The 26,342-nt window shown below is 50.1% G+C and overlaps 1 protein-coding gene across 1 annotated transcript in view; it reads right to left on the bottom strand.

Annotated features, from left to right (window-relative positions):
- The window catches only part of CRHR1 (corticotropin releasing hormone receptor 1), a 116,163-nt gene extending 90,573 nt beyond the window's left edge, over positions 1-25,590 (bottom strand). Inside the window, exon 1 of the mRNA XM_074940737.1 lies at positions 24,899-25,590. Within this exon, the coding sequence (XP_074796838.1) occupies positions 24,899-24,934 (36 nt within the window). The 5' untranslated portion in view covers positions 24,935-25,590. The remainder of the gene's footprint in view (positions 1-24,898) is intronic.
- Positions 25,591-26,342: the final 752 nt, after the last annotated feature.

The following is a 26,342-nucleotide window of genomic DNA, read 5'->3' as shown; positions in this document are numbered from 1 at the left end:
CGATCCTGGCGCAATGAGCTGCTCAGAGCCAAATCCATCCCCAGTGTAATGCCCCTGGAGCCAGAGGAATTGCTCCTGGTATGAATTTGGTCCAGTACATCTAATTCCTAACCCCCCTGCCTGCTTCAGCACAGAGCCATTCCCACATTCAGGTCACAATGAGGGTTGTGAAGCTCATGCAAATTCTGCTTCCTACAAATTCTGCTCCGGTTGTTAGAGAGGCCTGACTCTCGGAGACCCAGGCCCAGAGCTATCTATGAGTATTATTATTGTTATTTATTATTTATTATTCTGCGTGAGAATGTACAATAAACTCCCTTTGCTCCACTAAGGGGCTGATTCTCATCTACACTAATAATTAATTAATAGCTGGCATTTTTGTAGCATTTTTCATCGGTAGCTCTCAGAGCCCTTTACAAAGGAGGTCAGTATGATTATCCCCATTTTACAGGTGGGGAAACTGAGGCACAGAGCCAGGAAACAGATTTGCCGAAGGAGCCTTCAGTGAACATACATTACATTCACGCTCCCTTTAAGAGCCCTCTCCACACCCAGAGCCATATAAAGTGGCCTTAATGTAAATGAAAATGAGGCTGGAGGTTTTTTAAATGTATCATATTTATTCTGCCCCTCCTCCCGCAAAAGAACTTTGTGCACAACTTTCCTAGGCACCAGAATGAAAGCTGAGGTTGCTCAGGGGTATTTGCTCAAAATGCAGAGCTAAGGGTCTGTCCACACTGCAGCTGGAGCTGTGATTTCAGCATAGTGGGGGGAGGGATAGCTCAGTGGTTTGAGCATTGGCCTGCTGAACCCAGGGTTGTGAGTTCAATCCTTGAAGGGGCCATTTAGGGATCTGGGGCAAAAACTGGGGATTGGTCCTGCTTCGAGCAGGGGGTTGGACTAGATACCTCCTGAGGTCCCTTCCAACACTGACCTTCTATGATTCTATGATGTTGCCATACCTAAGCTAGCTTTGATCTAGCGAGCCCAGGTATCAATAGCAGCGACGCTGTGGCTGCGTGGCCTTCAGTTCAAGCTGCCAGGAGCCCGGGTGGGCTTGTACAGCCTGTGCTGAAACCCATGCTGCTGCAGCTTCACTGCGATTGGCACCCAAGCTAGCGAGATCCCAGCTAGGTCAGGTAAATCTACATGAGCTGCAGTCACACCCCCTGACTGAAGTGTAGACAGACCCTGAAAGCAAGGAAAACCCAAAGCAAGGGGCCATTCCAACCCAACACAAGAGCAGTGTGCAAGAGTTAGCCCACGGCCATCATGATTTTCTATCACAGCAACGCACAACCCCCTCTCCAACGCAATCACTCCCAACTCATGCTCAGTGAAGACACCACAGCCCCAGGAAGCACATTGCAACCTTCTCTGACCCACCACAGCCCCAGGAAACACATTGCAACCTTCTCTGACCCACCACAGCCCCGTAATCACATTGCAACCTTCTCTGACCCACCACAGCCCCACGAAACACATTGCAACCTTCTCTGACCCACCACAGCCCCGTAATCACATTGCAACCTACTCTGACCCTATTTAGCAATGGCACCACAATTATCATCTTCCTTTTCAGCCTTAGCAGTTGCAGGTACCGCGGAGCTGAGAGAGAAAGCGTGCAAACCTGTCTTCACGTTCAAACCCTGTTACCTTATGGAAGACAAATAATAAATACTCTTGCTAATAAAATCACAGACTTTTACTACATTGTTATGCTGGAAGATGTTAATGGCTTCCATCAAGTAGGTCTTTGATCTATAGTCAGTCCCAAACCTGGTTAAAGTTGATGGATGTACAAAGCACAGGCCAAGGACTTGTCTGATGGGGAAATCAACCAGAATTGCTCTCGTAGCATGAGCTATTCTGGCACAGTTTACCTGTGTGGATGCTCTAATCTGGAGTAAAAGTCACTTTTATTCTGAAATGATTAGTGTGCTTCCAAAATGGAGTAATTATTCTGGAATAAAAATCACCCGCCCACAGTCAGACAGAGAGTATGTAGCACAGCGGGAGTGAAACCCAGGTCTCCTAACACACAGGCTAGCCCCTTCTGCCACTGACTCATCTGTCCTCCCTAGCCTTATTTATGGGCACCTGGGAAAATTCTGGCCTTAGTCACCAGGCATGTGTTAAAACAAGATGCCAGGCAAGCGCTTTACTTCGACTGCAGCCACTGGTGGAGAGAGGCAGCGCCCCTGATTTCTTCAGGTGCAGTGTTACATCCTGATGTATTGTCGTGTGGTTTGTTATGATGAGATTTGAGCTCCAGGTCCCTGGAATAAAACCGCCTCCCTCTGATGAAAAGAAATAATTGGGCAGAAATGGCCCGGGAAGCTCATTTAGCAATCCCTCCCTCGCCGCGCACTGCAGGACATTCAGCGGCGGGCTCTGCTAATTGCAAGCCAGAATGGGCTCAGTCCTCAGTCACTTGCGATGAAGGGGGTTGTCCAAGGACATGTGTTCTTAAGTCATGTTCCGTTGGGAGCCCCCAGCATGGGTTTGCCTAGTGTTAAAATGAGGGAGTGGAAGCGTTTAGTGCTTAGAGCAGGGGAGTCAGGACTCCTAGGTTCTGTTCTTAGGTCTGGGATGGGAGAAGGGACTAGTGGTTAAAGCAGGAAACCAGAGTCAGAACTCCTGGGTTCTATTCATAGATCGGGCAGGGGAGTTTAGTGGATAGAGAAGGGACTCCTGGGTTTTATTCCTAGTAAGGTCATTGGCTCACTGTGTGACCTTAGGGAAGTCACTGGGTCAAATTCATCCCAGGTGCAGCTGCACTAACCAGGACAGAATTTGACTATCTGTGCCTCAGTTTACCCAGCTGTATAACCAGGGTGATAATTATTTGTCTCCCTCAGAAGGCTGTTAATTAGGATAGGTAATTAATGCCTATAAAGTGCTCTGACAAAACGCTGTGTACGATAAACACCAAGGATCTGTCTATTTGCTTCTTGCCCTAAATTCTGGTTCCGGGTTGTGATGCTGCCAGATGTTCCACCCCAGAGGCGCATGAGGCACTCCCCAACTCTGGTTTGTGTGTCACTCTAAATTCTCAGGGTCCCTTCAGGATGAAAAGTGCCCGTGGCATGTGCAAGACTACTGTTACTGGCTGTTCTACCAGGCCACCGATGGGAAAGGCTCCAAACTTTTATTATAATCCTGATGCTCTGGCTGACTCTCCTTTCCATCAAGTCTGTCCTGGGTAATTATAGGCCCGTCAGCCTGACATCAATCCAGGGCAAGATAATGCTGCAGTTGATTGGGGACTCGGTTAATAAAGAATTAAAGGAGGATAATGCAATTAATGCAAATCAGCATGGGTTCATGGAAAATAGATCCTCTCAAACTAACTTGATATCTTTTTTTGATGAGATTATCAGTTTGATTGATAGAGGTAACAGTGTTGGCATAATACACACAGACTTCTGTAAGGTGTTGGATTTGGTACCACTCGATACTTTGATTAAGAAACTAGAACAATATAAAATTAACCTGGCACACGTTAAAAGGATTAAAAACTGGCTAACTGAGAGGACTCAGAATGAAACCATCAATGGAGAATCATCATCAAGTGGATCTGTTTCTCGGGGGGGGGGGGGTCTCACAGGGATCAGTTCCTGGGCCTAGGTTATTTAACATTTTTATCAATGACCTGGAAGAAACCATAAAATCATCACTGATAAAGTTTGCAGATGACACAAAAATTGGGAGAGTGGTAAATATCGAAGAAGACAGGACACAGAATCAGAGCGATCTGGATTGCCTGGTAAACTGGGGGCAAATAAACAAATGTTTGTAGCTAGGAACAAAGAATGTTCAGGATGGGGGAACTCTATTCTGGGAAGAACTGACTGAAAAAGATTTGGGGGTTGTGGTGGATGATCAGCCGGATGTGAGCTCCCACTGTGACTCTGTGGCCAAAGGAGCTAATGTGACCCTTGGAGCCATAAATGGGGCAATCTTGTATATTTGGCACTGGTGCAGCTGATGCTGGAATCCTGTGTCCAGTTTAGGTGCCCCCAGTTCAAAAGGATAAATTGGAGAGGGTTCAGAGAAGAGCCACAAGAATGATTCAGAGCATTAGAAAACCTGCTTTATAGTGATAGACTCAAAGAACGCAATTAACAAAGAGAAGGCCAAGGGAGGGGTGACGTGATCACAGCCCATAAGTATTGTATGGGGGAACAAGTATTTAATAATGGGCTATTCAATCTAGCAGAGAAAAGTATCACCCCATTCAATGCTGGAAGCTGAAGCGAGTATAATTCAGACTGGAAATAAGGTGTAATTTGTTAACAGTGAGAGTAATTAACCATTGGAACAATTAACAAGGGTTGTGGGGGATTCTCCATGACTGACAATTTTTTAAAGCAAGATGGGCTGTTTCTCTAGCAGTCCTACTCTCAGAATTATTTCGGGGCAGGTCTTTGGCCTGTGTTATGCAGGAAGTCAGACTAGATGATCACAGTGCTCCCTTCTGGCCTTGGAATGTCTGAATCTCTGAATCGCTCCCACTACAGCGGGGCTAGGGAATGCTGCCAGTATTTGGCCCGAGCCTGGTCACTCACACCATACCTCCAGCACTGGGAGTTATTTCATCAGCTAGGGAACCATGCTACCAGTCTGTGAGTTGCTGGCAGAGAAGGGTAGCTCTGGCCATCTCAGTCCCTGTCTCCTGACCCAGCTATTTTTTTTAAATTCGTACAGCTTTTGGCACAACTGCAAAAGTCCCTGCTGCCCTAGTGCATGCAATCTCCTTTTCCCAGCACGGCTCAGAACACTTGCTGTCCTCTCCCAATGATCCCACTACTGCCACCATCTTCAGTCCATCCCACTGGACCCCTGCCTCTCTTTGCATCAGACTTGGCACACCAGGCCTGCCATAACCTTCAGCCTCTGGGATCCCATTCCGAGCCAAACATTCCTCGCTCAGTCAAATCAAAGCCAGTTTCTTCCGGGGGAAGGCTGTGCCAGGCTCCGTCCTGAGGGCTTGTTTCCTTCAATTGCAGTGTTCAGCCCTTCACTGCTTTGGCTTTGGCGATGGCGAATAAATGGCAAGAATATTTCTCAGAGGGCAAAGTGTCCTTTCTCTTCTCATGCTCCAGGACAGCAGATCCGCTTCACTGCTGGGCAGAGACTGAGGCCCATGCTATCCAAAGTGGCTAGTGATCCTGGGGGCTTCAGGTTGGGGGCTCCTTTAAAAGGGGTCTGATTTTCAGAGTGCTACATGTTCTGCCCTCTCTTAAAGTTTGGCCCCCTTCGAGGAGTCTCCTGTTGGGCCCCTGTACGCTGAAGACTTTCCACCCCCTAAAAATAATTAAAAACCTCCTATCAAAATGAGACCCTCCCCTGCACGCACTTTTAGGATAAGAACAAACGCATGACAGAGGTCAGGCCCGTCTCCTGGGAGGTGCTCAGATACTGCGGTGATGAGCGTGGGACAAGAATCTGGACAGAACAGAATAGAAACCCCCAGACTCACTAGTAACTTTGGAAAATGTAGGCCCAGCCACGGGCAATTGCAGACTGGGAGTCGGGAGCAGAGGGTTAGAATGGCGTTTACTCAGCAGCCCTTACCGGAGCTAGCAGCCAGCAGGGCCCCCTCTAGCCCTGGTTCCAGCCCTGGTTTCCCCAGGCTGGGGCTCAGATGTTCCTCCTGCCTTACCAAGGGCGGGGGGGTGGGGTCAGTGCTAATGAGGCCTATTCAATTAAGGTGGAAGTGGCCTATTCTCAACAGATGACAAGAAGGGATGAATATTAACAGAGGGAAATAAATAATAAAAATAAATTTGTTAGTCTCTAAGGGTCCACAAGGACTCATCATTGTTTTTACAGGCACTTCAGCATTTCTGGCACTTTTATCCAAAGTCTCAGTCTTCCTATCCAAAAGCAGCACGTAAAGGGATCGGTCTGCCCACCATGGAGACGTCACCACTTACGGAAGTGCGTTTGCCAATTCTGCATGGCAGCTTCTTTTGCAACACGGTGGCTTCCTCCAGCACGGCCTGGAGTGGCAAGTTCAGGTCCCCAGCAAAAAGGGAAAGTGCCTCTGAATAATGGGGTAGCAGACTTTCCGGAAAGGTGGGTCTGGCATTTTGGCCAGAGGCTCGGAGATTTCCCTGTGTGAGCTGAGCTGATTTGCCCTAGCAATTGATTTCCTTTTTCTTTTTCTCCGTTTGTCTCCAGGATACCTTTCCAAGCCAGTGGGTTTGGGGGGAGTGGAGCCTGGGACTCCCATTAAAGCCACAGCTGCTTGACACTCAAGAAGGACATACCACTACCTCCCTGCCCCCAAAGTGCCGGACATAATAACCTGAACATTGGCTCTGAGAACAGGGTTGATATTAATATCGACTGTGTAGGCTGAATCCACCTGGATGCTATCTGATGGCTGCTGCCGCTGCCCGGATTTAATCGGAAAAGCTCATTGTCTCCTGTCTAAAAATAAGTGATGGCACTTCGGAAGTGGGAGGTGGGAGACAACCCACTCCATTTTTCAAAGGGACAGCCCTGGCCTGTCTAGCTAGCTAGCTGGAGGGTTACAAATGGGAGGAATGTAATATCTAGGCTGGGTCAATCCACCAGCTAGATGTGTCATGGTTTCAAAGCGGGGGCACCTATAAATGAATATCTCATCTATCCCGCCTCAAGGGATCCAGCTTAAGACAGAGAGGCAGAGCCCTGGGATAAAACATCCTCCTCACAAGGGAGCCGAAGTCCCTGGACCACAGGGAAGTTATCTTAATGTCAAGGATTTACAGCCATTTCTGTCTCCTTGAGTCAAGCTGGAATACAGCCGTCTCTGGGGTGGAATGTGGCTGCTGTTTAACAGCACTACAGAACAGAGTAGGACTGGAAGTGAAGAAGAAGAGGGGCAAATCCAATTGAAAGTATAAAGGGAGATTTTAGGGAAGTGCATTTTAGTCAAGACACCAGGGCTAACACCTTGTCTCTTATTAAAAGTGCCAGGGGCTCTTCAATGAATATAACTGGCCAGGACCTCACTTTTACCTGGGGACTGACAGACAGCACCTCCAGCAGCACAAGAGGAGTCACGCACCGTTTAAAAGTATACGCCCCAATTCCGCTACACACCCCTGGGCTATTTGCGTTCATCTTTAATCCGATACAAACTTCCTGTGTAAAATGGATCTGAAGTGGGCGCCCAATTTCTAGAATTTGCACCGCCTGGCCAGCTGGATAACACACCAGCCTTTGAGCTTTGTTCTTGACACCGAGAGCCTCCAGCCAGGACTCTGGGCCCTGCTGTACAAGAGGGGCCTGTGAATTTCAAAGCCTCTCCATTCGCTGGACATCAGCTCTTCCTTGCTGGAGAAGGGGAATGTTTACGTAATGCGGCACCCCTGGGCCACCGTCCAGAGCAAGGACTGAACCCTGGATCAGTCCTACAGGCTCTAGTGCCTGGACTAAAAGGGCCCACTCTGGTTAGCGCAGAGGCGGCAGTAGAAATGTAATGCTCCACGTGGCCACTAGAGGGGGACAGAGAGCTGCACTGCAGATGCATGAGTCACAGAGTCTGTCTACACTGCAACGGAAGACCTGCGGTTGGCCCGTGCCAAGTGACTTGGGCTTGCAGGGCTTGGGCTAAGGAGCTGTTTCGCTGCAGTGTAGACTTCTGGGCTCCTGCTGGAGCCTGGGCTCTAGGACCTGCAAGGGGGAGTGTCCCAGAGCTTGGGCTACACGGCATATTAAACATCCCCTTAACCCGAGCCCAAGTCAGCTGGCGCGGGCCAGCAGCAGGAGTCTAACTGCATTGTAGACAGACCCACACGGACTTCAGAACTAAATAAAACCCTAAACAACCCCACCTGAGGTGCGCTATCTGGTCTCATGCCACCACCTCCCCGCAGTGTAAATCCACTGGCTGCAGCGGAGTTACTTACTCCTCCTTTACGCCCTCCGATGCGACATCAGGATCAGGCCCTTCTGCCAGCTAGAAGTCAGGGCTTCCATGGTGACCGCTGTTGGGTTTTATAAAGTCCTCTGTGCAACACACTCTCTGGCACTGTCCCCCTCATGGAGTTTAAGGCTGGAAGGGAGCACAGATCATCTGGTCTGATCCCCGGGATATCACAGGTCCACCAGCCCCACCCTGAACCCACGCACACTAAACCCAGCCTCTTCACTCTGGGCAGACCATTCCCGGGTAGGACACATCCCAGCCTGGTCAAGGTTGGCGTGCATCTCCGATTTTGTATCACTTTTCCAGTTCCTCTCAAGCCTCAGAGAAGAATCTTGCCTTGACCACATGCTTTGTGGGCCGGTCTCCTCCCTGCTGGAGAAAGGCGGGTTGAGAGATAAACTGTCAGCACTTGTTAGCACGAAGCAGCTCGGAGGAGAGCCCTGGTGGTGACTGCTGCTAAGAGGTGTGTGAGCGGTGGACGTGGAGACATGGGGTGTGTCAGCCCACCCCTGACCCGCCAGTGACCTAACTGTGAAATCCTCATTCATCATGATTAACACTGAGCCTTGCTCCATCTCCAAAGTGCTCCAGAGCCATTAACTAATTAATTAATGTCCACGTCCAACACCAGCTCCCAGGGTTGCAAATGTGCAGGCATTTTCCAGCTTGGACAAGATCTGAGCGGTACGACAGGAAGGCCTGCGACAGCTTCGGAGCAGAAAGATGGACGGGCAGCTGCCTAATTAGCAATGGGAGATGGAGCTCGGGTTTCCCCCTCTCAACGGGGCTGAAATTGGAGAGCGAGCCGCTAAGCTTTATTAAGCAAACTATTCCATGCGTTTCAGAACAAAGACATGCCGGGCAGCTGCGTTAGTGTCTGTGTTCTCGGCAGCGCCTTGTGGGGTGTCAGTGACAAGCACTGGGAGACGGAGGGCAGTTTAATAGACTCATAGAAGATTAGGGTTGGAAGAGACCTCTGGAGGTCATCTAGTCCAACCCCCTGCTCAAAGCAGGACCAATCCCCAACTAAATCATCCCAGCCAGGACTTTGTCAAGCCAGGCCTTAAAAATCTCTAAGGATGGAGATTCCACCATCTCCCTAAGTAATGCATTCCAGTGTTTCACCACCCTCCTTGTGAAATAGTGTTTCCTAATATCCAACCTAGACCTCCCCCACTGCAACTTGAGACCATTGCTCCTTGTTCTGTCATCTGCTACCACTGAGAACAGCCAAGCTCCATCCTCTTTGGAACCCCCCTTCAGGTAGTTGAAGGCTGCTATCAAATCCCCCCTCTCTCTTCTCTTCTGCAGACTAAATAACTCCAGTTCCCTCAGCCTCTCCTCATAAGTCATGTGCCCCAGCCCCTGATAATTTTTGTTCCCTCCGCTGGACTCTCTCTAATTTGTCCACATCTTTCTGTAGTGAGGGGACCAAAACTGGACGCAATACTCCAGGTGAGGTCTTTTCACTGCTGGAAGGGCGAGCGGGAAGTTCCCTACAAAGAGTTTGGTCCCTTCGCTGTCAGACGTGGCTCTGACCACACCCATGCCTCCCCAACATCAGCTCACTTCTCGCATGCAGGTGCCCAGCCAACGATGGCCTAGGCACTTTTAATCACGATGTAGCATTCGGGAGTCAACACAATTTGTTTTTAGGGGGAAGCAGAAGTCACCCATAAAGAATTGTTCGTCAAAACAGAGAAAGAAATGATGCATCTGCCTTGGGCATTGGGAGACTGGGGTTCCATTCCCAGCCCTGACACTGGTTTGGTAGGTGACCTGGAGCGAGACACCACCCATTCCTGTGCCTCAGTTTCCCCATTTGAAATCTACTCATGAAAACTGCCGTAGAACAGCTGGCAGTTATTATCAAGGGATGGGCCACACAGCTTAGAGTGAAGGGCAAACACTTGCAGTGAATGGTTCACAAACAACCTGTAGCGTCTGGCTTTGCAGTAATAACCATCAAAGGGATCCTGTATTGAGGCTGGCTGGACACGGACAGACTCAGGGGTGCTTTCTAGCTCCCAGCCCGGCTAATGCAGCCTGTGGAATGAATCAAACCAATCAAGACCCAGCCCTAAACCAGAGACTGTTCCTGGCTGGAGAATCAAAGTCATTTCCTACCCTGCGATCGAACCTCCTTGGTTCACTCCCCTTCCCCCTTGCACTGTCTAGGATCACACACCTCTGCAATTCCTGATTGCAGGGCATCCCTCATTCCTTGCTAGCAGGGCGGATTCCCACTCCCTCATGCCTGGTGTCTTCATTTATCCCTTTGCAACAGCCGTGTGAAAAGTTAACCAAGTCAGTGACGCCATAAAGTGAGGCTGAGGCCTAAGGGCTTTGCCTCGCTACAGTCCATGTCCTGCCTCTCGACCCAGTGAGCTGCAATGCTACGGGAGAGGACTCAGACTTTAGCCTGGCAGGTACAGCGCCGTTTAAAGAGCCTGTTGCAAACCCCTCAGACGATAACAGACCAAAATCGGGGGGGAGGAGTGACACAGACATGACAGCACCATCTCACTTGCTCTCAGTTCCATCTAGATCCCAGGGATCCGCCGCGCTGCCTTTGTACAGCAAGGATTTTCACCAGCCAATCGAAGGCAGACGGACCTGACCGGCGGTGCATGCCAGGGTGACTCCCAGCCGCCTAGGCGGGGCTGCCAAGCTGAAGGCCGGGCGACTTCCTTTCATGGCCCCAGATGCACAACAGCTGCCCTGGGCTTTGCAAGTCAGCAGGGGCCCTGGCTGAGAGAGCCCCCGAGAACAAGCAGAGCGAAAGGCCTGCCGGGGCTGCTGCTGTATTACATTTCAGTCAGTCATTCCCTGGCATATTCAAGGGAGGAAGGAATGCCCAGGAGTGATATATATAGGGTTAAGTGAGCAGAGTGGGGCAGTGGCTCCACTCCTGCTCAGGAGCTTGCTGTTTACCCACTAAGTGCCCTACAGTCCACATGCATGCTCAGCTTGTCCCAAAAGTTCCCATGCTTCATCAGGGGCCAGGGTAGTTTTAGTAACACAAATTTGAGGCCATTTGGCCAGGGCGTTCCCAAGATACAGTGTCCCTAAATAAAACAGGACAGTAAACATTTCCGGTCCTTATCACTTATTTTTGCACACACCAGGGCTCAAGCTTGTTCCGTTATTTCCCGTCCCCCTCCCTCCCTCCAACCTGACATCACCCCATGCGGTTTGATCTCACGCACTGCCATTTCAGCAACATTTTACCCATTTTTAAATCAGCTGTATCTAAGCTGGGCCCACAAACTCCAGCAGCCTTAGCCACAGTCCTATGGTTACGGCATGGTGTTAGCTGTGCCTTTCCGAACCAGACCATACATAGGGTTAATGGCTGCCAGGGGCCTGGCTAATAGGGTCCTGAGGTCCAGATCAGTGCATAGATCCAGTCCTGTGTTTCTGGTTAAACCTGTAGCTTAATGCATGGCCCTTGATGTGCTGAGGCCTGGTCTACACTACGAGTTTATGTCGGATTTAGCAGCGTTAAATCTGAATTAACCCTGCACCCGTCCACACAACGAAGCCATTTTTTCGACATAAAGGGCTCTTAAAACCGATTTCTGTACTCCTCCCCAACGAGGGGATTAGAGCTGAAATCGACATCACTGTTTCGAATTAGGGTTAGTGTGGACACAATTCAAAGGTATTGGCCTCCAGGAGCTATCCCACAGTGCACCATTGTGACCGCTCTGGACAGCACTCTGAACTCGAATGCACTGGCCAGGTGTACAGGAAAAGCCCTGGGAACTTTTGAATCTCATTTCCTATTTGGCCAGGCGAGCTCATCAGCACAGGTAACCATGCAGTCCCAGAATCGCAAAAGAGCTCCAGCATGGACCCAACGGGAGGTACTGGATCTGATCGCTGTATGGGGAGAGGAATCCGTGCTATCAGAACTCCGTTCCGAAAGACGAAATGCCAAAACATTTCAAAAAATCTCTGAGGTCATGAGGGACAGAGGCTACACAGTGCCGCGTGAAACTTAAGGGGCTCAGACAAGCGTACCGGAAAACCAAAGAATCAAACGGACGCTCCGGGACAGAGCCCCAGACATGCTGCTTCTATGCTGAGCTGCATGCAATTCTAGGGGGGGCCGCCACCATTACCCCACCCCTGTCCATGGACTCCGATGATGGGGTACTCTCTGCCATGGCTGAGGATTTTGCAGATGGGGAACATGAGGAGGAGGAGGACGAGCTTGGGGAGAGCAGACAGCACACCGTTCTCCCTGACTGGATCTTTTTATCACCCTGACTGAAATACCCTCCCAACCCAACGACGTCAGAGAAGGGACCTCTGGTGAGTGTACCTTTTTAAATATAATACATGTTATAAAAGCAAGCGTTTTTTAATGATTAAGTAGCCCTGAGGACTTGGGATGCATTCGTGGCCAGTACTGCTACTGGAAAAGTCTGTTAACGTGTCTGGGGATGGAGCGGAAATCCTCCAGGGACATCTCCATGAAGCTCTCCTGGAGGTACTCTAAAAGCCTTTGCAGAAGGTTTCTGGGGAGAGCAGCCTTATTCCGTCCTCCATGGTAGGACACTTTACCACGCCAAGCTAGTAGCAAGTAATCTGATATCATTGCATGACAAAGCCTGGCAGCGTATGGTCCCGGTGTTTGCTGGCATTCAAGCAACATCCGTTCTTTATCTATGTTATCCTCAGGAGAGTGATATCGTTCACGGTAACCTGGTTGAAATAGGGGAATTTGATTAAGGGGACATTCAGAGGTGCCCGTTCCTACTGGGCTGTTTGCCTGTGGCTGAAAAGAAATCCTCCCCGCAGTTAGCTACGCGGTGGGAGGGGGGGCCATCGGCGCTGAGCTGTTCGCATTTGGCTAGCGGGGATCTTCCCTGATACCAGCCATGCGGTGGGGGGAGGGGTAAAGCGATCATCCCAGATAATTGGATGGGGGGGAGGGGGTTAGTTTGGTTTCTGCTGCTGCACGTTAACAGGAAAACTGCAGCACTAAATGGCCAACTCAACGTGCTTTGCTTGGTAGGGGAAAGGAGGGGGCTGCTGTTATGAAGGTTGCAGAAGCCGAAAGACTGTGGCTTACCATGGCTGCCTGCAAGCCGAATTCTGTTGCCCGGCCCTGCATGTGTGATCTCTAACACCAAAGCTGCAGGCACTCAATATAAGTCGCAAAATGCTACCTTATACCAAAATCACATGTGCTATGTAATGTGAATAGTGTTGTTCACCGTGAAAGAGTATAGCCATTGTTCTGTAAAATGTATCTTTTAAAATACTTCACTCCCTTTTTTTCCTCCAACAGCTGCAAATGTTTCAAGCCTCCCTCCTCCGTCCCAAAGGCTATCTCAGATAAGGCGGCGAAAAAAACGCACCCGCGATGAAATGGTCTCTGAGCTCATGCAGTCGTCTGGCATTGACAGAGCTGTGTGGAGGGACACAATAGCAGAGTACAGGATGGTGGCCGATGAACGTGAGAAGAGGTGGAGTCAGGAAGATCAGAGGAGGCATGAGGAAATGCTGGAGCTACTGCGGGATCAAACGGACACGCTCCGGGGTCTGGTGGAGGTTCATGAACAGCAGCAGGATCACAGACTGCCGCTGCAGCCCCTGTTTAACTGCCCTCCCTCCTCCACAATTTCCATAGCCTCCTCACCCAGACGCCCAAGAACGCGCAGTGGGAGGCTCCGGGCACCCAACCACTCCACCCCAGCGGACAGCCCAAGCAATAGAAGGCTGGCATTCAACAAGTTTTAAAGTGGCCTTTTCCTTGCCTCCTACCCTCCTCCCACACCCCACCCGGGCTACCTTGTGAGTTATCTCCCTATTTTTATAATCAATTAATAAAGAATACATGTTTTTTAAATGATTGTGACTTTATTTCCTTTGCAAGCAAGCTGTGATCAAAGGCGGGAGGGTGGGTGGCTTACAGGGAATTAGAGTCAACCAAGGGGGAGGGTTTTCATCAAGGAGAAACAAACAGAAGTGTCACACGGTACCCTGGCCAGTCATGAAACTGGTTTTCAAAGCTTCTCTGATGCGCACCGCTTCCTGCTGTGCTCTTCTAACTGCCCTGGTGTCTGGCTGCGCGTATTCAGCAGCCAGGCGATTTGCACCAACCACCCACCCCGCCATAAACGTCTCCCCCTTATGTTTACCAGAGCTCCTGAAGACGCGAGCATCATGAACCTTTCCTGGCCATCCCACGTTGATGTTGGTGAAACGTTCCTTGTGATCCACCAGTGCTTGCAGCACCATGGAAAAGTACCCCTTGCGGTTTATGTACTCGCCGGCTTGGTTCTCCAGTGCCAAGATAGGGATATGGGTTCCGTCTATAGCCCCACCACAGTTAGGGAATCCCATTGCAGCAAAGCCATCTAGTATGACCTGCACATTTCCCAGAGTCACTACCTTTGATAGCAGCAGCTCAATGATTGCGTTGGCTACTTGCATCACAGCAGCCCCCACAGTAGATTTGCCCACTCCAAATTGATTCCCGACTGACCGGTAGCTGTCTGGCGTTGCAAGCTTCCACAGGGCTATTGCCACTCTCTTGTGAACTGTGAGGGCTGCTCTCATCTTGGTATTCTTGCGCTTCAGGGCAGGGGAAAGCAAGTCACAAAGTTCCATGAAAGTGCCCTTACGCATGTGAAAGTTTCGGAGACACTGGGAATCGTCCCAGACCTGCAACACTATGCGGTCCCATCATTCTGTGCTTGTTTCCCGGGCCCAGAATCGGCATTCCACGGCATGAACCTGCCCCATTAACACCATGATCTCCAAATTGCAGGGGAACGCGGTTTTAGAGAAAAGTGTGTTCATGTCCTCATCACCGCACTGCCGTCACCTCCTCGCCTGGTTTTTCAGGTGCTGGTTCTGCATACACTTCACAATAATGTGCGAGGTGTTTACAATGGTCATAACTGCTGGGGTGAGCTGAACGGGCTCCATGCTTGCTGTGCTACGGCATCTGCTCCTGCTCGGGCAATCCAAAGAAAAGGGCGCGAAACGATTGTCTGCCGTTGCTCTGGTGGAGGGAGGGGCGACTGACAACATGGCTTTCAGGGTTGGCTTAAAGGGAATTAAAATCAACAAAGGGGGTGGCTTTGTGAGAAACAAAATGGCCCCCTCAAGGATAGAACTCAAAACCTCAAGGATAGAACTCAAAACTTCAAGGATAGAACTCAAAACTGGGTTTAGCAGGCCGTTGATTTCACAGAGGGAGGGAGGAGAAAATGAATACAACACGAATCTGGTCTATTTCTTGTTTTGAGCCACTTCATCTATCTTTATACATCTTGCTGGCAGCAGACTGTGCAGCACGACCGCTAGCCATCGTCATCTCCTGGGTGCTCGGCAGAAGACGGTGCCGTATGACGGCTGGCCATCATCTTCTGCTGGCTGCTGATTAAAAGACAGTGCACTGCCGTTAGGACTCAATCGCCATGAGATGAAACTTAAAAGGGAAATGACCTGGCTGAGTCACTCCCATGTTTGCCTAGGCGCCCCTGACCTCATCGAGGTCGGTTAAAAGAGCACCCAGGACTACGTCGACGACGGCTACCAGTCATACTGCACTGTCTGCTGCCAAAAGGCAATTAACTGCTGCTGTGTAGCAATGCAGTACCGCGTCTGCCAGCACCCAGGAGACGTACGGTGACGGTGAGCTGAGAGGGCTCCATGCTTGCCGTGGTATGGCGTCTGCACAGGTAACTCAAGAAAAAAGGCGCTAAACGATTGTCTGCCCTTGCTTTCACAGAGGGAGGGAGGGAACTGGGACCTGACGATATGTACCCAGAACCACCCGCGACAATGTTTTAGCCCCATCAGGCACTGGGATTTCTACCCAGAATTCCAATGGGCGGTGGAGACTGCGGGAACTGTGGGATAGCTACCCACAGTGCAATGCTCCGGAAGTCGACGGTTGCCTCGGTGCTGTGGACACACTCCGCCGACTACATGCACTTAGAGCATTTGTGTGGGGGGACACACAATAGACTGTATAAAAACGCTTTCTACAAAACTGACTTCTATAAATTCGACCTAATTTCGTAGTGTAGACAAATCCTGAGACTATGCAATAACCCATACCGAGCGAGGCTGGTAGGGGGAGGTGGAAGGCAGGGCATAGCTCCTAACTTCCACCGATATCTTTGAGAACCTGGGCCTGAAAGCCTGTGGGTCTCCATGAGGCTAGCCCTGGCCTCTGGGGCGCTTGGTGGGTGGGGCAGAAAGAAGCTGGGTGAACATTTTATGCACATCATTAATCTTATTAGTTGTATCCACCCCTCCCCCCCATCCCAGGTGTGTACTCTAGATGAGAGCTTCTTGCCATCTGACTTCACTGATACCTCTGGCCCTGAATACTATGGAGCTATCTAGACGAAGGACAGTAGGTAGATTAGACTAGACTAGATTAGAATAGTGGTGACTGGTTTATGATCTCTCTCCTGGCCCCTACCTAGGTCTGCAGACCTTGCTGTGAAGCCCCATTGAGCTCTCCAAGGCACTGGGGTTCAGCTGCCCCACCTTCTCCTATGCATGCCATGGTGCATCTCCCTCTGTGGGCTCCTCCTTGTAAAAGAGGTGACTCCTATGCCCACAATTGAGTTGCCTGGTCACATTCAGCTCCCCTGCTCCCATGGGTGCAGATATTTGCGTCCCCCTGGCTCCCCACTCTCTTCATTTACACCTATGCAAAGGGAGGGCAAAACATCAGATCACCTGGGTCATGCCGGCAGGGGTGTGTCCCACCCACAGGTTCCAAAGGGGACCCAAGAGGGGAGAACCAAGTCCCATCTCTCTCTGGTCCACATGCCGCTCTCACTTGCTCTAGATTTACATGAATGTAACTTCAGTGGAGTCACTCGAGTTTGACACCAACATGAGATCAGAACCAGACAGCCGGGGCCAGCTCCTCCGTGAATGCAATTGACAAAGCAGCATCGATTGCAACAGCGCTGATTTTCACCTGCTGAGGATCTGGCCCACAGAGCCTAACTCTGTGGAGGCATGGTCCTGCTCCTGTTCCCACCAAGTTTATGGCAAAGGTCCTTGACTTCAATGGCGCAGGATCAGGGGTAAGTTACACCCATTCTGCACACCCATTGGACCCTGGTTCTCCTGTCCCATACACTGATTGTACAGTTATGCCTCATTTGTACCAGTAACTATGATCAGGATCAGACCCATCGAATAGCAAATTGGTGCAAGTTTTGCTACTTTGATGCTTCTGCCCTCTTCTGGATCAATTTGCACCTGATCTCAGGTATGGGGGAGCTGAACTTGCCCCAGACACTTCCAAGGGGTCAAACTCTTCTGTTCTGGGCTCTTAGGAGCTCACTTCAGAGGATTGGAAGGGAAGGAAAAAAGTACTGTTTGGCAGTGCAAAAAGCATCTCATCTGTGTATCTGTAATGTCTGAATATCAGAGAGTGACGAAATCTGGGGAACCCTGGTGCTCGGGAGAGGCACCCCCTGGACAAGCAGCAAATTCAACAGGGAAGCGTGGAGGTGACGTCTAAATAGCCTGATGCCAAGAAAAGCTCCTGGATCCTTAATATCCCAGCCAACCTGACGGGCAAATTCCATTGAATAACAGCGAGTTCCTGTAAAAACACTGGAACTTCCTGCAGGAGTGGTGGGGTTTTAAGAACTGTTCCATAGCACCCCCTCATGGTGAGACCCAGTGCTGCATCAGCTTCTGCCTCAGTTTTCCCTCACCGTTCTTCACCCTCTTCCCACCATAGAGGTGACTTATCCCTCCAGCCAAGCCAATTGCAAGCATTCAACCCCTTACAGGAGAGCAGAATCCTTTACTCCAAGTCCCCAACAACAACAAAATAAAAGAGTCTCCAGCCCCACAGGGCTCAGCCTTCAGCCCTCTTCCTTTACAGGAGGGTTCCCAGCAGCAATAACCCATCTCACCGTCTGAAGCCGGAGCCCTGGGCTCCAGTCATCCCAACCATCCTGGTCAGGGGCACCCTCCTCCCAGTGTCCCCTGGCAGGCCTCAGCCGGTTCTAAGCCTGGGTCCAGATTCTTGTCTCACATCAGAATAGTCTCCCCAGTCCTTATTCTCCTCCCCAGCCAGCCTTCAGTTGCTGGACTTTCCTCTGCAATGCACCACCCAGGACATGTGTATCAGGGCCGGGCTAAATGAACAGGCCTCCTGGTGCCTAAAGGGGCAGGCTGCCCTGTTACAGATTATACAGTGTTACACATTGTTCGCTCTGCTTGTGTTTTATCTCTTCCCTCCCCCACCCGGGGTCAGTCTTGTCTCTTTAGATTGTAAATTCTTTGGGGGCACTGGCTGTCCTTTTGTTCTGTTTGTACTGCACCTAGCACAATGGGAGCCTGACTAGGCTCTATGATTCGACCAATAAAAAGTAACACAGCTGATTATAATAATACAGACCTGGGGACAGTATTCTGTAAGTTTCTTGTGCTATGAATGCCTTTCTTGGCTAGAGCCAGGCAACGTTTTTTTGACCAAAGCATTCTCCCAACATAGCGGGGCAAACCACCCTTTTCGTGGGCAAATGTCAATTTCAACAAATTTCTCCCATGGGGAAATTCAAAATGGAAACATTTCATTTCATATTGACGTTTTGAAATGTCGCTGTTTGGAAAATGGCCAAACCACCGATGCTTTGGAAGTGAAATGTTTCGCTTCGGGTGATGATGTCAAAACTTATACGCTGAGACTTTGCAGATCTGGAATTGTTCCGGGCTTTTTGCACGGCAACACAATGTCAACATTGTTTGGTCCCGTTTCAGGACAAAAACGAATGTTGAAATCCAGGGCTCCCATGGGATGGGAATTCCATTTTCTGAACAGCTCTGTTCGTAACAAAGCCCCTGAAGGTGAACTTTTCAGCTCAACCCTGCAGCTTTAGTCACCGAACAGACACAGGATGTGCAAATATGATTAGTTAGCTGAGAGTTTGCAACTGGGACCACCGTGGTTCTTGCCTGGGACAAGACCTGAATTCTGCTACCGTCTCACTCAGTGGTTGAGGGCACCTCTGTTTACCCATCCATCGAAATGGATAAAGATACTCCTCCTTAATTTAGCACTTTGAGCTCTACATTGTAAAGAGAGAAGCTGTGCCAGAATATCCGGGTGAGTTTCTCTGGCAGGTGTTTTGCAGGAGCGCAGATGAGATGATCACATTGGTCCCTTCTGCCAGAGAATCGATGAACTTCTTGCCTCATTGAAGTCAATGGGAGTTTTACCGTTGACTTCAATGAAGCCAAGATTTCACCCAAAGCATTAGCTAGGAGCACAAGCAGACTGGGGAAGGACTGTCGGTGAAAAAGAAAGACAGACCTGCCCCCTAGGAGTAGGCACTGTACCAAGGGAGCTGTTCTCTGTCTGTGCTCATGAGAGAGAGATGGGGACATCACGGAGAGCCCAGATTTAGGGAGAGTGACTAGGAAAAAGACACAAGCCAAAAATGAATAGTGCTGCAACTTTATGTGCTTCAGCTACTTTTCAGGTGAGTTCCTCAGAACATCACTGTCTAGGGAGGCGTCTAATATTGCAGCGTAAGAAAAATGGCCCTTCTGAGTGAATTTCTTCATCACTCAGTCTCCTCTCCAGTCGCCGTCACTCCAATGAACCTGTCGATTAACTGAAAACTGCTCTGGTTCTCACAGCAGCTCCCCTTCCCAGCCTGTTTGTAGCTTAATTTCTGTTATTTTCACTGTCACTGGCTTTTCCCTCGTCCAAAAATCAATAAGTACATAAATGAAGGCAGAATTTTGATTCTAAGGGAAAGGAGCCAGCCCCAAATCCAGGGCAACCTTTCACTGCACAGAAATAAGCTTCCAAGGGGGATTCAGTCACAGTTTATCGAAGGTCTTTTTAGTGTTGCAGCGTTTCAAAGGGTATGTCTGCACTACGAAATTAGGTCGAATTTATAGAAGTCAGTTTTTTAGAAATCGGTTTTATATATTCGAGTGTGTGTGTCCCCACAGAAAATGCTCTAAGTGCATTAAGTGCATTCACTCGGCGGAGTGCTTCCACAGTACCGAGGCTAGAGTCGACTTCCGGAGCATTGCACTGTGGGTAGCTATCCCACAGTTCCTGCAGCCTCCGCTGCCCATTGGAATTCTGGGTTGAGATCCCAATGCCTGATGGGGCTAAAACATTGTCGCGGGTGGTTCTGGGTACATATCGTCAGGCCCCGTTCCCTCCCTCCCTCCGTGAAAGCAAGGGCAGACAATCATTTCGCGCCTTTTTTCCTGAGTTACCTGTGCAGACGCCATACCATGGCAAGCATGGAGCCCGCTCAGCTCACTGTCACCGTATGTCTCCTGGGTGCTGGCAGACGCGGCACTGCATTGCTACAAAGTAGCAGCAACCCATTGCCTTCTGGCAGCAGACGGTGCAATATGACTGGTAGCCGTCATCGTCATGTCCGAGGTGCTCCTGGCCACGTTGGTCCCTTTAGTCCTGCAGTCAGTCCTATTGAACCGTCTTATGGTGAGCAGGCAGGTGATATGGATTGCTAGCAGTCGTACTGTACCATCTTCTGCCGGGCAGGCAAGAGATGAGGATGGCTAGCAGTCATATTGCACCATCTTCTGCCGAGCAGCCATGAGATGTGGATGGCATGCAGTCCTTCTGCACCGTCTGCTGCCAGCCAAAGATGTAAAACATAGATGGAGTGGATCAAAACAAGAAATAGACCAGATTTGTTTTATACTCATTTGCTTCCCCCCTCCCCCGTCTAGGGGACTCATTCCTCTAGGTCACACTGCAGTCACTCACAGAGAAGGTGCAGCGAGGTAAATCTAGCCATGTATCAATCAGAGGCCAGGCTAACCTCCTTGTTCCAATAAGAACAATAACTTAGGTGCACCATTTCTTATTGGAAGCCTCCGTGAAGTCCTGCCTGAAAGACTCCTTGATGTAAAGCCACCCCCTTTGTTGATTTTAGCTCCCTGAAGCCAACCCTGTAAGCCGTGTCCTCAGTCGCCCCTCCCTGCATCAGAGCAACGGCAAACAATTGTGCATCTGAGTTGAGAGTGCTGTCCAGAGTGGTCACAATGGAGCACTCTGGGATAGCTCCCGGAGGCCAATACCATCGAATTGTGTCCACAGTACCCCAAATTCGACCCGGCAAGGCCGATTTAAGCGCTAATCCACTTGTCAGGGGTGGAGTACGGAAATCGATTTTAAGAGCCCTTTAAGTTGAAATAAAGGGCTTCATCGTGTGGACGGGTGCAGGTTTACATCGATTTAACGCTTGCTAAATTTGACCTAAAGTCCTAGTGTAGACCAGGGCAAAGAGAGAGACTCAAAGTGGGATAGATGCTCAGAGCGGATGTGCTCTGTACAAAGTGCCTGAGGCTGACCCCGCAGGGATTGGGAGGGCATGAATTCATAGGTTTTTAAGGCCAGAAGGGACAGCTGTGATCACCCAGCCTGACCTTCTGCATCACAGGGGCCAGAGAACCACTCGCAGTGATTCCTACATGCGGTCCGTAACTTCCAGGTGAACTAGAGCGTATGTTTTAGGCGGACATCCAGCTTTGATGTAATGACTTCACATGATGGAGAATCCACCTTGTCCTTAGTTAAGGTGTCTCAACGGTTAATTGTGCTCACTGTTAGGAATTTGGGCCTTGCTTTGAGTCTGGATTTGCCTAGTGTCAGCTTCCAACCACTGGATCTCATTATTCCTTTGTCCGCTAGATTCAGTCTTTCCCTAGACTCGCTGAAAAAAATGCTGGTGATGCATAACTCCCCTATCTCTTCACTCAAGACGAGCCGCTCAGGGGAGGCTTTTAGGGCGCAAACCTTCCAGTGGATCTGCGTAACATACGCAGGGACTCTACGCAGGGTTTCTGATTTTCCCATTGGCTTCTCAGATTGTGTTTCTGCACACCCATCTGATAGCAATGGGACAACTACTCTCAGCACTCGTTGCACTATTATCTCGTTCGCTGGAGACATGAAATGATCCAGGTGATTAGTTCACACACACACACACACACACACACACACAGTTCCCTTGGGCTTTTGAGCAGAGGTGTATGAGTTTTGTATTTCATTATTACTATTATTAGAGCTGGGCAAAAGATTTGCAGCAAAAGGTTTCTTTCCCCCCCTCCCTTCCCATCAAAACATGTCAATTTTGTGGCTGGTAAAACAATTTGGAAATTGCAGTAATTGTATGAAATGTCAACGTTTCCTGACAAAATGTCACATGAACATTTTTGGGTTTTTTAATCACTTGTAGGATAAGGGTGAACTTTTTGCAGCAAATTTTCACATCTCTCTCTGGATTTTTTACTGCCATCTATCACCATAGGATCTGCGCAAAATTGATACCAATAGCGAAGTCCCTAGTGGACTTCATGGCATCTCTGGCAGTTCTCTCTTTTTGGAGCAAAAACTCTGCTTGGAGGAGGGGTTTAATTTTCTATTTTTTTAAAAAAGTTTAATTGACTGTATTTCTTTTTAGGTTGACTTCTTTCAGGCTGGGTTGCATGGTTGTGATTGGTCGCGTAAATCACTTGACATTGGTTCTGGTTCCCTGATTGGTTGAACTCACTTGGGTGGTCAACAGAGTTAGCAGAAGCCATACTGGCTCGTTGGCTTAGGGGCCCTGGTTGACTTTTGAGCCACTCGGAGCATCTCTGTTCCACTCTGTTGCCACGTAGGAGGGACTCTGAGTTCTCCCAAGCCCTGCAAAGACTGTCCAGAACTTGAGCAACACAGAGGCCTGAAGACACCGGAGAACAGTTCATCTATTCTACATAGACAGAGGATGGTAGGAAGCCACCAGCCTTTCCCCAGAGAGGCCCCACTTGGGAGGAACTGATGGGCGGTGCTGAGAGGAAAGTATTGGTGTGGGAAGGGAGCTATGGGGCATGGTGTGATCCATCAGAGGTGAGTACACTGTATGTTAGTTCAGATAACCATCTAAACCAGGGCCCTAGTGCGGGAGATTTAGGTCAGATATTAGGAAAAACTTTCTAACTATATGGATAGTTCAGCTCTGGAATTGGCTTCCAAGGGAGGTTCTGAAATCCCGTCTTTGGAGGTTTTAAAGAACTGCTTGGACAAACCCCTGGCAAGGATGCTCTAGTTTACAGTGTTGTTGCAGCCATGTTGGTCCCAGGATATGACAGAGAAAAGGTGGGAGAGGTTGGACCGACTTCTGTTGGTGGAAGGGACTTGCTTCCGAGCTACGCAGAGCTCTTCTTCAGGTCTGGGGAAGGAAGCAAAGTGTCGGATGGTCTAGGGATGGGCGAGGTTTACTTGGTCCTGCCTCAGCACAGGGGCTGGACCTGATGACTTCTTGAGGTCCCTTCCAACCCTGCAGTTCCATGACCCTATGAGGTGCGTTGACATGTACATTTATTATGGTGAGTCTGGTATATTACTGATTATTTTACACACACATTATACACTAGGAAAGCTCAAACCCACAGTCGCTAAGGCTGCTCAATTACTTCCGTTCTCATCCCTCTACCCCACTTCGTGAACTGATCAAAATTTCTAAAATCATTTGGGATGGAATTCTCCAGAACTGATCTCTGCCCAAGGGTGAGTTGTGCTTGGAAGGAATGATGGCGGAAAGGTTCAGCTATTTTTGTGATCAAAGACAGTGAAAGTATAGAGCACCATTTAAATGCTAACTCCAAACAGGCAATATTTCCCATTATTTTCATAAGAAAGACCACCACAGAATTTCACTACAGAACGCTCTGTTCATGCCGTAGCATGGTTGCACAGTTAAAACAACAGAAACTCAGGTCATTCAAGACAGAAGCTTCCAACAGCTTATTAATACTTATGAACAATTATTAGCAACTGCTGGCACTTTTGACTCCTAGTTTTTCTGCTTAAAATGAGTATCTAAAGACTTCTCACTGTTCCTGTTGTCCAAGGTGCAGTATAATCTAACACGCAGACACACAGCATGCAAACGACCACTGTGCTAAAAGGGATGATCGAACTTGAACCTCTGCATTTGCTGACTGTCATTTGAAGGATGCGGACTTTACTGCCGTTAATGCAGCGTTTTGCATAGAGCTGGTCAAACACATTTCTGTCAATACATTTTTTGTCAAGAAAAAGCTGGCATTTTTCAACCCACATGTCCGGTTTTGTGAAAAACGTTCAGAGGCTCATCGAAAAACAATTCCCCCCCCTTCCCATTTGGCAACGGAAGAACGTTCAGTTTGTAAGTCTTTGGTTTCTCAATGAAACCCGGAACATTTTCATGGGAGAAAAAGAAATGTCATTTCCTGAGCAGCTGAATTTTGCATTTTCTTCGCCTCTGAAAAATGAAAGGCGGCTACCGCTTTATTCAGAGCAATTTTTTTTGGAAAAAAGTATATTTCTTTGAAAAGAATGTTTATTTCAAAACTCAGGTTGGGAGGGCATGACATGTATTTGCCATGCCTGCTTCATCCCAGCCAAGGCAGAGGGGGACTTTCCTCTCCTGCAGTTTAAGGAAACCGGTGAGCAGATGGTTTTACTAGGAAATGAAGCAAGAGAGGTGTGGAGCATCATGCCAGAGGATTTGCTTGGAGGAAAGATGGGCTGACACTCTCTCATTGCCGGCTCACTCTCTATGACACCAGAGTGTGTCCTTTAAGCCCATTTCCTTGCGGGTGCCCATCTAGCAATACTGAGATTGGGTTTTCTAATCTGCGTGAAAGGAAAGCCAGGCAGAAACTACCTCCATGTAGCTCCTCCACTTCTCTCTGCTTCCAGGCTGGAAGTTCATCTGCTATGTGCACCGATTTCTCTTTTCATGGTGCTTCTATTTATAAACAGAAATATAGCCACTCTCCCCAACCACAGTGTCACTCAGCAGAAGGATTCCCAGCACAGATTTTCACTTTTCCCTTCACTCCACAATCAAGGGATAAGACATCCCAAGGGGGCCTTATCTCTGGGGCAGGGGACAGGGCTGACAAACCCAGCAGGAGAACTGGAGTGGCTCTTACCTGAAGGAGGATATGAGGACATGTCCACAGCACCATCCTGGGGCTTTTAATTCCTACCTGGCCCAGCTGTCCCAGGCATGCTTTGAGGGGGAGCCCTTCTGCTGGCTGGGAGCAAGGCGCTGGGCTGTTTTCAGATGCTCTTGTCAAGGAGAAGGAGTTGGGAGGAAGCCAAGGTTTCCCAGCCTAGGGAGCAAGGTCTCTGGGAGCAGGCGCTGTCCCTCTGCTCTAGCCTGTGTCCTCCTTTTATAATCTTGCTCCGCTCCGGCTCCTGGATTGCCACCTTCCAGCTCCCCTGTTCGGATGGGGCTGGGTTACAGCTCTCTCCTCGCCATCCTCCCACCAGCTTCTCTCCTCCTCCTCCACAGCCCTCCCCCTCGCCTTTCCACTCCCCCGCCCTTTGCAACAGTTACTTCCAACCTGCCCAGCCAAGGGGAGGACCCGATTCTCTGCAGCCGGCTGCCTGGGAGCCCGCCCGAGACAGCGGCTCCCTAATCCCTCGCCAGTCCCGGCTCCTGCCGCAGCAGTTCAGCCGGCGGATGCCAGCAGCGAGGCTGGTGCTGCAGAGGCTTGAGCCCGGCGCATCGGCTGCAGGGGGGAGCCTGAGGCCGGGGGAGGAGGCAGGATCCTGGGTATTTTTAACTCACTCCTGCAGCGTTGCAGGCGCGGAGCCTGTGGGACGCCCGGCGCGGCCGGACATGGCAATGGGCAGCTCTCCAAGGCATGGACCGTGCGCGCCGGGGAGAGGAGCCCGGCTGGAGCGCACCAGGCAGGCTGGGGCGCAGGGCGCACGCCGGAGCAGGGGGGCAGCAGGCTGCTGGGGGCGGGGCGGGGGGGCACTGCAGCGAGCGGGACAAAGGCTGGGGGGGTGGGGTGGAGCTGTCCCCGGGTGGGGGTGGCTCTCTGCCGCCTGCCACCAGCCAGCGGGGCTGGGATCCACGCCTGTGCCAGCAGCCGCCTCTGGTGTTTCTGGGACGGTACTGCGGCCTGGCGCCTTCCCCCCCCTCCTCCGGCGCTGCTGAGGGAGATGAAGCTGGGCAGGGGATTTTAGGACAGTCCCAGCAGCCCTACGCTGTCGGACTCTTCCCCCACGCCCCCCAACTCCTAGGACGATTATCTCTCCCCACGCCCCCGTTCTTCTGTCTCCTTCTGTGACAGCTTTGAGCTAATCTGTCATCCCCAGATTGAATTCACAGGTGTCTTTCCAGGGACATGGCCCATCTCCCACCCCCCAGTCCCTGTCTGACTCCGGAAACGTGAGCGCTTCAGATCAAGTCCTGTGAACTCAGACTCCAAGAACTTTGAACCCGCATTGAAATCAGTGTAATTTATCCCCATTTTACAGCAGGGGAAACTGAGGCACAGACAGGTGACATGACGTTGCCCAAGGGGACACAGCAAGTCGGTGGCAAAGCCAGGACTAGAATCCAGGAGTCTTGGCTCTTAA

The sequence above is a fragment of the Natator depressus genome, chromosome 27 (genome assembly GCF_965152275.1).
Source record: "Natator depressus isolate rNatDep1 chromosome 27, rNatDep2.hap1, whole genome shotgun sequence".
In the NCBI taxonomy this organism is placed as follows: domain Eukaryota; kingdom Metazoa; phylum Chordata; order Testudines; family Cheloniidae; genus Natator; species Natator depressus.
This window is presented reverse-complemented; position numbering and strand designations above follow the sequence as displayed.